The 15,337-nt window shown below is 63.8% G+C and overlaps 1 protein-coding gene across 1 annotated transcript in view; it reads left to right on the plus strand.

Moving 5' to 3' along the window:
* Positions 1–3,878, plus strand: part of DNAJB6 (DnaJ heat shock protein family (Hsp40) member B6) — a 43,615-nt gene extending 39,737 nt beyond the window's left edge. Inside the window, exons 9-10 of the mRNA XM_052639170.1 lie at positions 1,202–1,381; positions 3,732–3,878. Of these exons, the coding sequence (XP_052495130.1) occupies positions 1,202–1,381; positions 3,732–3,814 (263 nt within the window). The 3' untranslated portion in view covers positions 3,815–3,878. The remainder of the gene's footprint in view (positions 1–1,201; positions 1,382–3,731) is intronic.
* Positions 3,879–15,337: the final 11,459 nt, after the last annotated feature.

Raw genomic sequence — 15,337 nt, forward strand, 5'->3', positions numbered from 1 at the left:
TGTTCACGCACACAGCCCGTGTCCCCGTGGTGCTGGTGACCCCTTGGGGGTGGTGAGACAGCCCTGCGCAGGCAGGGGGCCGGGGGTGAGGGTCACAGCCAGGCTTGCTTCCTCAGCCAGCGCCCCTCGGGGTGGATGTCTGCTGTGAGATCGGCCAGGGCCCCACGCTGACCACCAGGCGACCCTCCCTGCTGCCAGGCCTGCATGTGTGTTGCTGGAGGGGACCATGAGGCTGGTGGCGGCCCGCCCCAGGGCGCCTGCCAGGCCTGCAGGGCGGGCAGAGGCTTTGCAGGGCGCAGCGCCCGCTCAGGAGCCCTGGAGGCGCAGGCCCCGGGTCTGGGCTCCCCAGAGTCAGCTGCGCCTGGAGGGTGAGCGCCTGTGCTCCTGGAGGAGGACTCCTTGGCCGCGGCAGGTGTGGGGTTTGGGGAGGAGGCGTGTCTGGAGAGGACAGAGGCGAGGCCCGGCGCCCCTGCCCAGCACCGAGCCTGGGGCCTGGGGCCCGGTTACCAGGGCAGAGCAGGGCTTTCATCTCAGGAGCATAGCGGTCATCTTGTCCTCCCCCGGGGGCAGCGGGACTGGAGTGGGGTCTGCGGTGGGCGGGGCAGCTGAGGGGGCACTGGCGTGCATGACCCCATGGGGCTTGCCCCTGGGGGGCACCCGGGGTCCCCATTTCCCGCCGTTACTGGGCTGCTGGCTGCGTGCCCTCGCTTAGGGCGCTGTGACTGCAGAGAAGGAAGCCGGAAGTCGCTCGCGGCTGCCACTTGTTTCCTTCTGGTGTCCCTGGTGTTCGCATCACATGCAGAACTTCCTCCCGTTTTTCGAAAAGACTGATAGAAACACACCCCCTGAGCGCGGAGGCACGCGCTCGGCCGTTTGTCTGGTGTGACAAGTGACCGAGTGTGCGGGTCCTCGGCTCAGAGCTCCAGCGGCGCTCCGGCCTGCGCGGGGGACGCGGGGAGTCTGCTGCCTCCATCGCGGCAGGGCCCACGGCCGGCCCTGCCCTCTCCCCGGGGCGATGCCCGTGCAGCACGGCCCCGCCGTTGCCCCGGGGCCAACGGGGGGCTTTCGGGATCCTTGAGCCCGGGGCGCGGCGAGGCCCAGCCTGGTCCCCCCTTTCTCTCCGCGAGGCTCAGCTCCGGCCGCGCAGGCGCGAGGACGCGGCCCCGGCCCGGCTCACGCGCGTCTCGCCCTCTGCTTTCAGGTGTGGCCGACGAGGACGCCTTCGCGGAGGAGTGCCTGCGACGAGGCCAGAGCGCGCTGCCCGCCCAGCCCGCCAGCTCCAGCGCCCGCTCGCTGCGGCCGCCGCGGCCCGCGCCCCCGCCCCGGCCGGCGGCGCACGCCGCGGGGGAGGACGAGGACGCGCCGGGCGCCTTCTGCGCAGGTGTGCACCGCGAGCCCGCCCCGCGGCCGCCGCGGGGCCCCCGAGGACCGAGACGCCGCCTGTGCTGCTGCGTGCTGGCCTGACGGGGGGGTGGGGGCGGCCGTGCGCGGCCACATTAAACGGGCGCCAGGCTCCCAGCACCGCGTGTGCGTGTGGACTCGGCAGAGCCTGCGGGCACAGCCTGCCCCCGGGAGCCCTCCGTCTGCCGCTTGACCGCGCTCCCCACCCTCGTGCTGATCACGCGCGCGGCCTTGGGGCCCCCTGCCCTCGGGGGCCCTCTCGCTGGGTCCTGGGTGCCGACCTGGCCCCGCTCCCCCCTCCAGTGGAGGGCTCCCGCCCGGGATCACACGGGCCCTGTCCCGTCCTATTTCAGCTTCTTGACCCGCCGTTATCTTGGGGGGCCCAGGGGGGTCTTTGAACTGCGGTCCCCATAGAAGGTTCTGTATCACGTCTGAGGGCACGGCTGTGTGCAGGCCGGACCTGGCTGAGTCTGGAGCCAGGCGTCGGGCATCTATAGCTGGGGTTGTTCGTCAGTTCTCAGCGATCACTTTGGTTCTCAGGGCCGGAAGTCGCCAGGCTGACCACAGCTGGCCACAAGGTGGAGGGACAGGTGGCCCCTCACCTGCGGGGTCGGGATGGCGTCTCAGTGGGGCTGACTCTGCACCTGGGGCAAGGCAGGGACCTGAAAGGACAGGGCCTGCTGCTTTCTTCTCCTGGAACTTCCTGCTGGCAGCTCAGTGCCTGTAGCCCCCCTGGCGCCCCCTCAACGTGGAACAGGTCCAGGGCTGCCCGCCGGATGCTGGGTGTGCTGGGCCCTGAGCCAGGTCCGCAGAGCCCCAGGGATGGCAGATAACCTTCTGGGTGGTCGAGTGAAAGATGGAGGCGGACAGAAGGGCTGGGTGAGTTCGGGACAGGCTTGCTGTGCCTCTTGTGGGCCTGCGGGCATCCTCCCCCGGCTAATTGCCACCTCCTGGCCCTGACGGCACGCAGGCTGGACGTGGTGGGGGACATGGCCGTGAGTCCAGCTTCCTGGACACACAGGACTTGATGGGGGTCTCCTGGCTGGAAGGGGTCCCTCTGGTTGGTAGGACCTGCCTCGAGGCGCTTGTTTAGACGTCTGGTCAGGAGGTGGAACCAGGGGCCACAGCGAGGCCCATGCAGCCCGTGGGTAGTGGAGGCCAGGCCCGTGCAGGGGGAGGACAGCGGCTGCTGCAGGGCGTCTCGGGAGAGGAGGGTTCGGCAGGAAAAGCAGAGTGACTGTGGCCTCGCGCTTGGCCGCGGGTCCCGCCCAGGTGCCTGCAGGTGGGAGACTGTGGTTGACACCAGCCCTGTTGACACCCGAGTGGGCCCACCCACCTGGGCGTTGATTCTGAGAAGGGGTCCCTGAGCTGGCCTGCCCACCGGGTGTTGGTTCTGAGAAGGGGATCCCCGGGTGTTGCCCACCAGGTGTTGGTTCTGAGAAGGGGGTCCCTGAGTGGGCCTGCCCACCAGGTTTTGGTTCTGAGAGAAGGGGTCCCCGAGTGGGCCCGCCCACTGGGTGTTGGTCCTCTGAGAAGGGGTCCCCGGGTGTTGCCCACTGGATGTTGGTTCTGAGAGAAGGGGGTCCCTGAGCGCCCCGCCCACCGGGTGTTGGTTCTGAGAAGGGGTCCCTGAGCACCCTGCCCACTGGGTGTTGGTTCTGAGAAGGGGTCCCCGAGTGGGTGCAGGGCCTTTGAACAGGCTGGGGCCCCAGTGGTTTCGCTCTGAGATGCACCTGCTGCGTAATATGAAACCCGGGGCCGCTTAGGGGGCCTTCTCAGGCTTGGGGCCACGTGTGCTGGCTCACGGGTCCGCAGTGGCCCTGGTCTGGTTCTGGGCAGGACGTCACAGTGGTCTCTTCTCCCCCATACTCAGCGTCCCCGCCCCCTGCATCCGTGTGGACGCGCCCACAGGCCCTGAGCCGTTTGTGCAGAGCGGCCCTGGGTGCCTGGCTCCAGGTAGAACTCCAGAAGGCGAGTGGTTTGGGCCCTTGTCCTTCTCCCCAGCCTCGGGCAGGCAGGAAGGCGGGACATGGTCACTGCTGGGCTTCTGCCTACAGAGGAGCCCCTGGGTGCTTTGGGGTGGGTTGTGGGGCCGGGCGTGGGGCCGTGGGCTCCCGGCGGGCAGGCGGGCGGGCGGGCGGGCACTCGGCCTCTGGGACCCGGGGTGCTGGTGTGAGAGGCTTTCATCGCCAGGCATTGAGTCAGCTCGTGTTTCTGTTGGGCCTCGGATACGGAGCAGGTGGCGTTGGCCGTGCGGTGTGTCAGCCGGGGAGGGGATGTTTAGAGCCACGCACTGCCGCCTGCAGCGTCTCACAAGCCTGTCTCCTTAGGATTCAAAGAAGGCGGCAAGAGGAAGAAGCCGAAGCACAGAGAGGAGTCGAAGAAGAAGAAGTCGACCAAGGGCCCCCTCTAGACGGCTGCGGCGGAGCAGCCGAGGGCACTCGCGTGCGGCCCGCCTCCTGCGGGCGGCGCCCGGGGCCGGGGCCGGGGGGGCGGAGGGCGGCGCCGCCGGCCGCCCCTGCCCCTCCCGCCGCGCCCGCGCGTCCCCTCTGGCGGCCTCGGCCCCCTCGCTGCCCGGCACACACGCGGGGTCCCGCCGCCCCGGCCGTGCGTGGCCCGGGCGTGTGTGCATGCTCTGACACGCCCTCTCCTCCTGCCGCTGCGTGTGTGAATCTAGGCTCCGTTTGAGCGCAGGGCGGTGTGAAGGTGACCTCCGACGCCGGGCGACCCCTCCCGGAGCTTCAGGGAGCCAGACCTTCCCCAGGCGACCTGGCCGCCCGAGGGCTGCAGTCCCTCTCACGCTGACGGCTTTCATCCCCGTCCTCTGCGAGCAGTCCGCGTTCCGCCTCAGCTCGCCCATCTCCTGGACCCGGAGCTGTTCTCCTGGCAGGAAGGCGGGAGTCTGCAAGCTTCTGCCCCGCGGGGCCACCTCCGAGTCCTAGTGCGGGTCTGGGCTCGTCGGGTCCCGAGCGCGTGCGCTGAGCTGAAAGCTAGAGCTTCGGCCCCGCTCCTCCAAAGAGCTCCCCGCCTCGGGCGGGGGTCCCCAGCTTTTGGCAGCCGCCCTGGCAGAGCCTTCCTCGACAGCAGCCCCTCGCCCTCGCCCCGGGCGCCGAGGGCTCCGTGAGAAGCTTCCACAGGCCAGCGGCCCTTGCCCAGGGGCCCGGGTGTGCGGGGCGGCTCCGTGAGCGTGGGCACCAGGAGCGAGCGTGCCGCGTGTGGTTTTCGGGTGACCGTGGAGGGAGGTCGTGCGGGGCCCTTGGGGGGTAGAGTGGACGGTGTTTGATGCTTAGTGTGGAACATGTAACCATGAAAGCGTAACGGATTTTAAGTGCTACCCACGTGAATAAACTAAGCGTTACCGACTGACACTTGACATCGTTTGTGAACCCCAGTTAGGGGTAAACAGAGCAACCCTTCTCCGTCGTCTGTCAAGAGGGATCCAGTGAGGTTTTGGGGTCTAGGCCCTGACACGTGTGACCGCAGGGGGAGACGTCCCCACCGAGCACGGGGCGGTGAGACAGCGGCCTTGCCGACGCGCGGGAAGCCGGACGGTGGCGGGCCGTAGGAGTACGTCCCTGGCCGAGGGAGGGGGACACGGCCCGCAGTAGCCCCCGTGAGGACCACCCCCCTCTCGGCCTCTGACTGCGGTCCAGCTCAGTGGGCCACCCCGCGGAGCGTCCTGCTGCGGGGACCCAGGACGGGGCGGTCATCTGCGAGGCGTCAGCCAGCCGCCGTGCCCCCACGTGCGTCTCCACGCGGCCAGGCCGCGCGCGGCTCCGGAGCGAGCAGCGCGGCACACGGAGGCCAGGCCCCCGCGGTCCCGCCTCCCAGGACGGCGGGGCGGAGTCAGCCGCCCGCGGGCAGCGCCGGGGAGGCAGGGGCACGGGAGGGGGCTGGGCTCACCCCCAGGAGGCCTCCCAGGCACCGCCGCTTCCCCGTGCTGGGGGCTGAGGACCTCACCGCAGCAGAGGTTTGGAAACGTTCGTTTTGAAAGCGGTGCACTTAGAAGAGGCACCGTTGGGCCCGTGTGCCGTCCTCAGTCAGTCGGGGCAGCATGGAACCAGGACCCGTTCCTGGAGAAGCTTCCAGACTACTGCTGGAGCCTTAAAGACGTGGGCCCCAGTGGCGTTAACAGTCCTGCCTGATGAATGAGGTTTTCTTCTGTAGATCAGCAGAGGGACCTAGGACCCACCCCCAACCCCACCCCTGCCCCCCGCCCCAGACTCAGGGTCCAGGCCACGTCTCTGCTCGCCTGGGGGTCCACACATCCCAGTCGGCAGCGCATCCGGGCCTCCGCGGGTGTCATCCTTGGGGCCTGAAGGTGGCCTGGGACCAGAGTGGGTGAGGACCCTTGGGGGGCTCCCAGCCCAGGCGTGGGGGATGGGCAGGAGCAGGCAGGGGCCTCCGGGCTTGAAAGATGCCCAGCGTGTACCCGCTTCCCATCCTCCTGGACAGGAGCGGATGGCCCCCACCGAGCTGGCAGAGGTGGGGGGCGCTCTGGGGGCCGGGTCCCTCCCTTGCCCCACACCACCCCCCTCCCTGAAGAGGCCCCTCAGAGCTTCCCTGGGCTGGCCCTCCGCTGTGCCTGCCTGGCTGGGGGGACCTGGGGACAGGCCCCTGGGAGTACGGGCTGTCCAGTGAGGCAGCCAGGTGCCCTCGCCACCTTCTCAGCCAGGCCTGAGGTCCCCACCCTTCCAGGACGTGCAGGCCTGTCACCCTGTTGAGAGCAGGGGGCCCACATCTCACCCGGAGGTCGGGGCTGTCATCCCCCACCCACAGGCCCTGCCAAGAGGCCGTGCACCCCCAGACGGCCGATGCCCCACCACGCACGTGGCCCGCTGGCCTGCGACCCTCACCGGGCCAGCAGTGATGGAGCCAGAGGCCTCGGCCAATAACTGGAGACCCTGACAGCCCTGCCTCTACCGCAGAATCAGAGGGGCCTGGCCTGGGATCCTGCCAGACCACGTCCAGCCCAGGGCTTCGCAGGGGGCTGCTCAATCCGTGTATCTTGACAAACAGAAGGAGTGAATGGATGAATGGCCGCGTTTGGGAGATAAGGCTGAGGGGCCCGGCTCTGCCTGCGGAGGAGCTGACAGCGGGCCTTGAGCTGCTTGGAGTTTTGTTCTTTTTAGTCCCGGTGAAATACTGATGTTCATTCGCTCAGTCGTGTCCGACTCTGCCACCTCATGGACTGCAGCACGCCAGGCCTCCCTGTCCGTCACCGACTCCCGGAGCTCAAACTCATGTCCATTGAGTTGGTGATGCCATCCACCCATCTCATCCTCTGGCGTTCCCTTCTCCTGCCTTCAGTCTTTCCCAGCATCAGGGTCTTTTCCAAAGAGTAGGCTCTTTCCATCAGGTGGCTGAAGTACTAGAGCTTCTCAGCATCAGCCCTTCCGGTGCCGATGAGTGAATTTACCGTATTAGCCAGTTTTTACTGAGTAGCTCAGGACGTTCAGCACCTTTACACAGCTGGGCAGACATCGCACCATCCTTCCCAGACGTTCTCGTATTCCTAAAGTGTCCCCAACAGCACGACCCCGCCCCATCCTCCTTCCTGTCTCTGATTCAGGGGCTCCAGGGCCTCCTTTGAGGAGAGGCCCGCAGGGTCTGTGCTCCTGTGACTGGCCTGTGTCCCTGGGCAGGCCCGTCTGGGGGGCTGAGGAGCGTCCGTGTCAGGGGACCACGCTTGCCTGTCCATCGGTCCCAGGAGGGCTGGATGCCTGGGTCGCTGTCGCTGAGCTGCAAGCTGCCTGCGTCCTGACGTCTGAGCAGCAGGGCGTCCGTCCTCCGCGGGCGGCGCTGGGTCCACTCTGGGCCCACGTGGCAGCTGGCAGGGGTGTCCTGCCGTCTGGGCGTCGGGGTCCTGACCCGGCCCATCTGGCCGCCCTCCTCCCACGCGCCACTGGCCCTCAGAGTGGGCCCCCCACTTCTGCTGCCCCCACGGCTCGCCCAGACCCCGCTGCCACGCTGGGAGGCCCAGGTTTTCTGTTGGCTTTCCCTGTGCCCAGGGCACCTGGCCGCACCCCTGCTTGCCGCATCCACGGGGGTTGCGGCTGAGTCTGCAGAGTGAGGATGGGGGTCAGGAGCCGCCCCGTGTTGGGGTGGGGGTCAGGGTCGCGCGTGGAAGCGCCGTCTCACAGTCGGGGTTTCCGCCCGGCTCAAGGCAACCCTAGGCAGGGGTCACGTGGGCCAGTCAGCAGGTGGGCACCGGCCCTGGACCTGCTGCTGACGGGCGCTCGGCTCTCAGGTGGACCCACGCCCCGCTGATGCTCGCCAGAACACGGCTCAGCTGTTCCGTCAGCACCGCCAGCTTCTTTCCCAGGAGAAGCGGACGGACTCTGTCCACGCCCGGGCCCAGCAGCTCTGACCGCGGCCTGGAGCGGGGGCGGGTTGAGGGTTCGGCCGTGTTCCCTCAGCAGCCCAGGGGCGCGGCTCCCCAGGGCCCCAGTGCATCAGGCGACCCTTCGCCTTTGTGTCCGGGGCTTCATAGGTTTCGCTTGATTAACAGCATTCCTTTTTAGTGAACAAGCGGAATTCCGTTTTATGGCACAGAAATGACTGTTTCTCTGGCCGAGTAGCTGTTCACACAGTGACTGGGCAGCCACGGATGACAGTGCGATGGGTCTCTTGTTCCGGGGAAAGGGTGCGTGATGTGTGGGTCCGGCCGGGCGGTGGGCTCTGGAGGAAGGGCTGGGGCTGGCCGGAACGCTGGCCGTGCCCCTGGCCCAGAGGCCTGCTTCTGGGCGGAGGGCTCCTTGCTGCACGATGGGGCCCAGGCGGAAGAGGGCAGGCCCCGGGGACACCCTGTGTCCACCGGTCAGGCCTCCAAAATGCGGCCCGTCCCCGGGGGTGACCCGCCTGGGCCCTGCCTGTGTCCTGTGCCCCCTGGGACTGGGGGCGGCAGGCCCTTGGGGGCCGTGGAGAAGGACACGGTCTGCCTGCCAGATCCTCTGGCCGAGGCCTGGCGTCGTCTCCTCTCGCCTCTGAGTGTTCGCCGCATTCTCTCTGCGCCCTCAGCTGGTTCTGCAGAGGCGGTTTTCCCTGAGGTCCAGTGCGCAGCAAAGGCCTGGCACGCTGTGTGTTTTCCGACGTGTTAATACCAGTGCTCAGAATACTGCTCATCCCCTGGCTTCCTCCAAGGACACCCCAGGTGACAGCTAAAAACCAGAGTCCCTTTCTCTGTTTAGTCTCAAATACCCGGACGGCCCAGGGTGCTCTGGGTGATTGAGGGAGGCGTGCATCTAGCGGGGGTCCTCCCAGGACCCGGAGCAGGAGGCTGTGGCCTGTGAGCAGAGGGGCGGCGTGTCTGTGCCGGCCGATGTTGGCAGCCCTTCGGGACGCGCTCACGGCTGTTTGAGTGGGATGAGCAGGCCCCACGGCCTTGCCCGGCTCCTGCCACGGCCTGGGTGCAGGGGAGTGCAGGCCTTGCTGCCACGCCAGCGGAGTTGGGCCCCTGAGGAGGCAGGTGGGTGGAGCCGGGCGGTGAGAACTCTTGGGGAGGAGGGTCTGGGCGAGAGGACGGGGACCTTGGGGTGGGGGCCAGGGGAGGGCAGCCTCCAGGACAGGCAGAGTCCGGGCATGGTGCTGCGGCCGGCAGAGCCAGCCTGGCCTGGACATGGCAGGCAGGGGAGAGGGGCTGGGGCCCCTGCCCCCTCCCGCAGCGCCCGCTGCGTGCTGGTGGGCCGGCCCTGGGGGCCATGTCTGCCCGAGGAGGGCAGGGCAGGCTCACCTGTGAGGGCCCCTCCCCGTGTCAGAGGCGCCCCTTGAGCTCAGGCCCAGGCTGGACAGAGGGAGCCAGGTCGGGGTGGGGCTGTGGGCGGCGGGGTGGTTCCTCTGCCCACTCACTCTCACCGTGAGCACCCGCTGCTCCAAAGGCGGTGACACCGGTGTCTTCCGGTGGCCTTGAGGTCCTCATCACCTGACACATTGTGGGTTCTGCCCCCTCCTCCTCGGTGCTCATCCCTGAGGAGCCCGCGAGGGGCTGCTCCCCCGCCGTCTCGACCACCCGCGGGCAGCACCACGCAGGCCTGGTGGACGCCTGACGGGAGAGGAGCCTGGAGCCGGACTTGGGGTGAGGGGCGGCACCAAGAATGCCCGCCGGGCCGAGCAGCCTGGGCGCAGGGCCAGGCCGGGCGCAAGCATTCTGCTGCCTGTGGGCCACAGCTGCCCGCCCACCACGCCCCCAGACCCCCCAGGGCCTGGCGGTGTGAGTGAGGGTAGTCGCAGAGCGGTGACTGGCATCCTGAGGGAGGCGGGGACGCTGGGGGGAGCCCAGGGGGAGCGGGGGCATGGCTGCCACGGCCTGAGTCACTCGCTGGCCCCATCATCCTGGTCAGTCCGTCATCTGCCAGTCCATTGCCTGCGGCCCTCATCTGGGAGATCCTAGCTTAGAATGTGGTTCCCGTGCCATAACACTCCAACATCTCCACTTAAAAAAACCCACATCAAGTATTTCCTGAAAGTTCTCATGGCTATGCAGCTTAGAGGGAATTTTTCCTTATCCAAGGCCATCGCAGAGAAAAGTGTGTGCAAGACGGCTGTGGTGCAATATTTTATGTGGCCACAAGAGGGCGCCTCCATAAAGGAAAACGACTGGGCAGGAGCGCCGCCCCCCACCTCTGCCCCAACCTGCACATACTTGCACACGCATGCACACACACCTACACAACACGCACACACGCACACAGATATCCACACACATGCATACTTGCGCACACGCACACACAGGTATGAATACACGCACAGGCACGTGCACGCACACACGCATACTCGCACACGCACACGCATGCACACAGATGTTCACACATGCACACACATCCAGACATGCATACTTGCACACACAGGCATGCACACATATAACTGCACACCTGCACACACACACACTTGCACACACAGGTATGCACACATGCAGACACATACCTGCACACACATGCATACACGTGCACACCTAGACACGCACACACGTCCTGCATGCACACATATAACACACACGAACACAGGCACACACGATAGAGTAAATCAGTAAATCAGACGCTGTAATAATGTTGAAGTTAATCAAAGCTAAAGTGAGTCCAAGTGGGGGGCCACAGGGTTTCCTGTCCCCTGGTGGAGTATAACTGTTTTAATGGAGAGCAGGGAGCTTTCTCATTCAACATTTACCATCTAGTCTCACCGTGTTATAAATAACACATCAAAGGGCTCACAAGAACTCTTCCAAAGGTAAAATTTGGCTCTACCGAAAGTTCTAGATTTTTCCCTACACTCACGCCAAGAACATTCCTACAGCTTTTACTCAAATAATATTTGAAAATGGTAACTTCTAGTTTTCTGGGCTAATGGGAAAAAAAATTGGTTGTTAATGTATCTAGCACCTTCTAGCTAAAATAATCCTGTGACCCTCTGCACCCCACACCTGTCCCCTACTACGGGGCAACAAGGAGAAAACGCCGAGTCTGCCCAAACCTGCACCAGAGCGAGGTCATCGAGGCTGCAGGGGCTGTTCACGTGACCAGGCCCCCAGCATGCCTGCGGGCTGGGAGCACACAGGAGGCGTGTGCCTCTGCGCTTGACCAAAGCTCTCTTGAACTGTTTCTGAAGCCTTTGGTGCAAACACGCAGCTGTTTCATTAATCCGAACTTTTACGACTAATTAGCTGTTTCTCCAGGGTGTGGTATAACATCCTCATACCGAACCCCTCGGTTTTGTGTGTCTTGTCACCTCAGTGCACGGCGAGTCTCGCTCCTGACACGGCGACATCAGAGAGGGTGACACCTGGTGGCCCCGTCCTTGGCTCCCTACCAGGCTGTTCTTGATACCGAGATGGAAAGAAACAAAGCAGAGGGGAAACAGGCAGAGGCCAGGCCCGAGCTGCCCCAGTCCTAACTAGGACCCCGCCACCCCCACCCCGCCGCGCAGTCCCATGTAAACGCCTGGGAGGACTAGGAAACGCGTGCAGCGCTCGGCAAGCCTGCCACGGCCTCGTCCTCAAAACAACCTCCTGATCCAAACTCGGACGGAGAAGACCCTCCCGGGTCACCAGTCAGTCCAGGGAAACACATCCTTCTGTGAGACTGGCTTCCGGTTTTGTTTTGATGGCTGTGCGGGGTCTTCACTGCGGGGCTCAGCTTTCTCTGGTTGCAGCGCGTGGCTTGATTGCTCTGCGGCACAGAGGAGGTCAGCACCCTGCATTGGAAGGCAGATTCTCGACCCCTGGACCACCAGCGAGGTCCCTAGGCTTCCGTTTTGATGCCAGTCAGCTGATGTATGGCATCAGTTGTTAATAATATCAGACTCCCCTGTGAACTGCAGTCCGATGCGCAGAGGGCTTACTGTCTGCCTTGAAAGCCCAGCGTGTGGCAGTGAGGATGGGATTCAGGCATCTTTCTGGATCATGGTGGCAGCTTTGCTTCATCTGGAGCCTTGAGAGTCTCCTGACTCCACCCTCCCTGCTGAGACTCCAGCCAGACCTTTCTGATCGTGGGGGTTGGCGGGAGGGGGCCGGGCCGTCACAGCACCCTGTCGTCCAAATTCCAGATGAGGAGGTAGAAGGTGGGCTGGAGACCTCTTCCCTCCGCCCCTGGGCTCTTAAATCTACTTTCTGCTAATCTTGAGCTGCATTGACGGGCCCTTCTCTGTGAGTCCCAGCCGTCTCGAGAGACTATAAAGACAGTCTTATCTGCCAGCTAAACACGTGTCATTAGAGCCAGGCGGCCAGCTCTGTTGCGGGTTCAGAGGCTGTCTGCACATCTCCGGAGCTCTCTTCCTTATACACAGTCTACGGTTTGCAGACTTTGATGCGATGTCTGTGGGCCAATCAGAAGCCCAGGCTCCACCCCCACCCCCCCGCAGTGGGTTCCCTGGCAGAACCGAACTCTGCGCACGTGTGTGTCTCCCCTTCATCCCGGCTGTGGACTTGCCAGAACTGACGGCTCTGATCTTGGCACAGGTTATGTTTATCACAGCCGGCTTAGAAAGAGCTGGAGTTAATTAGGGAATGTCTCAAATGTCAGTCATTCAATGAAAGTGTAAAAAATAAACTGTGGTCTTTGGCAAGCAAGCATTTCATAAAATAAGATCCCTGGGATGAAATGGTTCTTGCTCTGAAATATATACTTTCATTACTACTTTCAGGGACATGGGTTAACAATATATACGTTCTAAATTTGATAGAAATAGTGGTCATTATAGCTGCCCCAGGAAATTCCCTAAGGAATTCATGTCCTGGACATCACCAGAGGTGGAGTAGTCATCAAAACGTGGCCATCAGTCAAAATGTGGTGCAGTTAAGGCTGTGTGTGTGGTTAAGGCTGTGTGTGTGTGTGGTTAAGGCTGTGTGTGCGGTTAAGGCTGTGTGTGCGGTTAAGGCTGGGTGTGCGGTTAAGGCTGGGTGTGTGTGTGGTTAAGGCTATGTGTGTGGTTAAGGCTGTGTGTGTGGTTAAGGCTGTGTGTGTGTGTGGTTAAGGCTGTGTGTGTGTGTGGTTAAGGCTGTGTGTGTGGTTAAGGCTGTGTGTGTGTGTGGTTAAGGCTGTGTGTGTGGTTAAGGCTGTGTGTGTGGTTAAGGCTGTGTGTGTGTGTGGTTAAGGCTGTGTGTGTGGTTAAGGCTGTGTGTGTGGTTAAGGCTGTGTGTGTGTGTGGTTAAGGCTGTGTGTGTGGTTAAGGCTGTGTGTGTGGTTAAGGCTGTGTGTGTGTGTGGTTAAGGCTGTGTGTGTGGTTAAGGCTGTGTGTGTGGTTAAGGCTGTGTGTGTGTGTGGTTAAGGCTGTGTGTGTGGTTAAGGCTGTGTGTGTGGTTAAGGCTGTGTGTGTGGTTAAGGCTGTGTGTGTGTGTGGTTAAGGCTGTGTGTGTGTGTGGTTAAGGCTGTGTGTGTGTGTGGTTAAGGCTGTGTGTGTGGTTAAGGCTGTGTGTGTGGTTAAGGCTGTGTGTGTTTAAGGCTGTCCGTGGCACCTCCCAGGTGTTCGTCACATTTAAAAAACCATTTATGAAGTGTTCAGAATGATAGATAATGTAGAAAATACTGAAAGCTGAAGTAGATACAGGGAAAGGGCACCCCACTCCAGCATTCTTGCCTGGAGACTCCCATGGACAGAGGAGCCTGGCGGGCTGCAGTCCATGGGGTCGCAGAGTCAGACACGACCGAGCGACTAACAGGTACATGTACATACTTACGTGAGCTGACCCTGGGCGGCCAGTGGCGGGGACGCAGCCTGGATGCCGGCTGCCTCGCCTCTGTCACAGCGGGTGCCAATGACTCCGGAGATTTCCCAGAATTGAGCATCCTGTCTCCTTCCTAAATGTGGCTCTGATGACACAGAAACACTTTATGTCTTGAGCGTTGATGTTGATCACAGCAAACAAACTGACAACCGAGTCTGTGGGGAGCACTCACAATTTTCCTTTTCTTTTTTTCCAGTGGTTTTTGCTGAAACCCTTCTTTTTCAGGGTGGAAGGAACTGGTAGGGTTGTCTAAGCAGGGGATGTCTGGAGAAGCCTTGCTGGTCTCGAAGCCTGGAGCCAGGATGCGAGCGTTTGCTGGACGGTGCACGAAGTCCAGGGTAGCAGGTGCCTGGAGCCTTTGCAGAGAAACGCGGAGGAGGCTGATGCCCGACGCCCTCCTGGTCAGGGAGGGGGACTCCGTTCCTGCGGCTCCGTGGAGGCTGTGAAGCCCCGGCTTACAGCCACCTTTGTGATCAGGCCTGGCTGGTGGGCCCGAGCCGATGGCAGCGGCTGGAATCAGAGCAGAGTCCAGGTTTGTCTGAAGTCCTCGCGCTCCTAGGTGGGGACTGGAATCCGGCCACGTGGTCGCGTGGGGTGAGTGGTCAGGGGAAGCTCTCTGCAGACGATGCACCGCCGTCACGGGGAAGCGCGGTCCCGGCTGGACGGTCCTGGAGAGCCTCTCGAGACGAAGAGGCAGGACTCGCTGACCCACAGGCCCGGGTTTTCCGCGGCATCTCTTGCGGCACCATCGCCTGGATGAGAGGTGCTCGCAGCCCCTGCTGGCCCTGAGGTGCCACATGGCGAAACACACGGTCACGGCACGTGACGCGTCCAGCTGCGCCGCCGCGCGGTGGCCACCTGGGAGGACAGCGGGCTGAGGACTCTGTGCTTGGCCGAGAGCGCTTGATCCTGGGAACAGCCAGGGGCTCACCAGGGAGCCTGGCGAGTGGAGGGGAGGGCACCACAGGTTGGGCAGCCTCGCCCTGTGGGGCGTGCTGGGGACTGCGGTGGGGCGTGGTAGGGACATGGTGGGGCGTGCTGGGGACTGCGGTGGGGGCGTGGTGGCGCATGGTGATGCGCTGTGAGGGCGTGGTGGGGCGTAGTGGGGACTGCGATGGGGGCGTGGTGGGGCGAGGTAGGGGCACGGTGGGGTGCGGTGGGGCGTGCTGGGGACTGCTGTGGGGCGTGGTAGGGACATGGTGGGGCATGGTGGGGCGTGGTGGGGGTGTGCTGGGGGCGTGCTGGGGACTGTGGTGGGGGCTTGGTGGGGCTTGGTGGGGGTGTGCTGGGGACTGTGGTGGGGGCGCAGTGGGGCTTGGTGGTGGGGGCCGGTGGAGGTGCGGTGGGGTGCTCAGTGAGAGGGAAGAAGAGATTTAACCCGAGCTGGCCGACACCATCACTGGTTCTCCGAGCGGTCCTCGAGGGGGCACCCACAAGGGTCACACCAGCCTCCACACGGGCCACTTGTGCAGGAGGAGTCAGACGTTAGCTCCACGTGTCCCGGTCGTGGCTCAGACCTTGTGCCACACGTGTGTGCACAGGCAACCAGCCCCAGTCCGTCATCCCACCGGGAGACCAGCGCAGCCCGCGCGCTCCAGCCTTCCTAAATCCTTGGATCACGCCCGGCTCCCATGGAACTGCCATCCTGACGAGGGCGGCGTGTGTCCGTCTCGCCAGCTCTCTGTCCTTCCCTAAGTGGCATCTCGCCCTCGAGAAGTGCTG

The sequence above is a fragment of the Budorcas taxicolor genome, chromosome 4, assembly GCF_023091745.1.
Source record: "Budorcas taxicolor isolate Tak-1 chromosome 4, Takin1.1, whole genome shotgun sequence".
NCBI classification, from domain to species: domain Eukaryota; kingdom Metazoa; phylum Chordata; class Mammalia; order Artiodactyla; family Bovidae; genus Budorcas; species Budorcas taxicolor.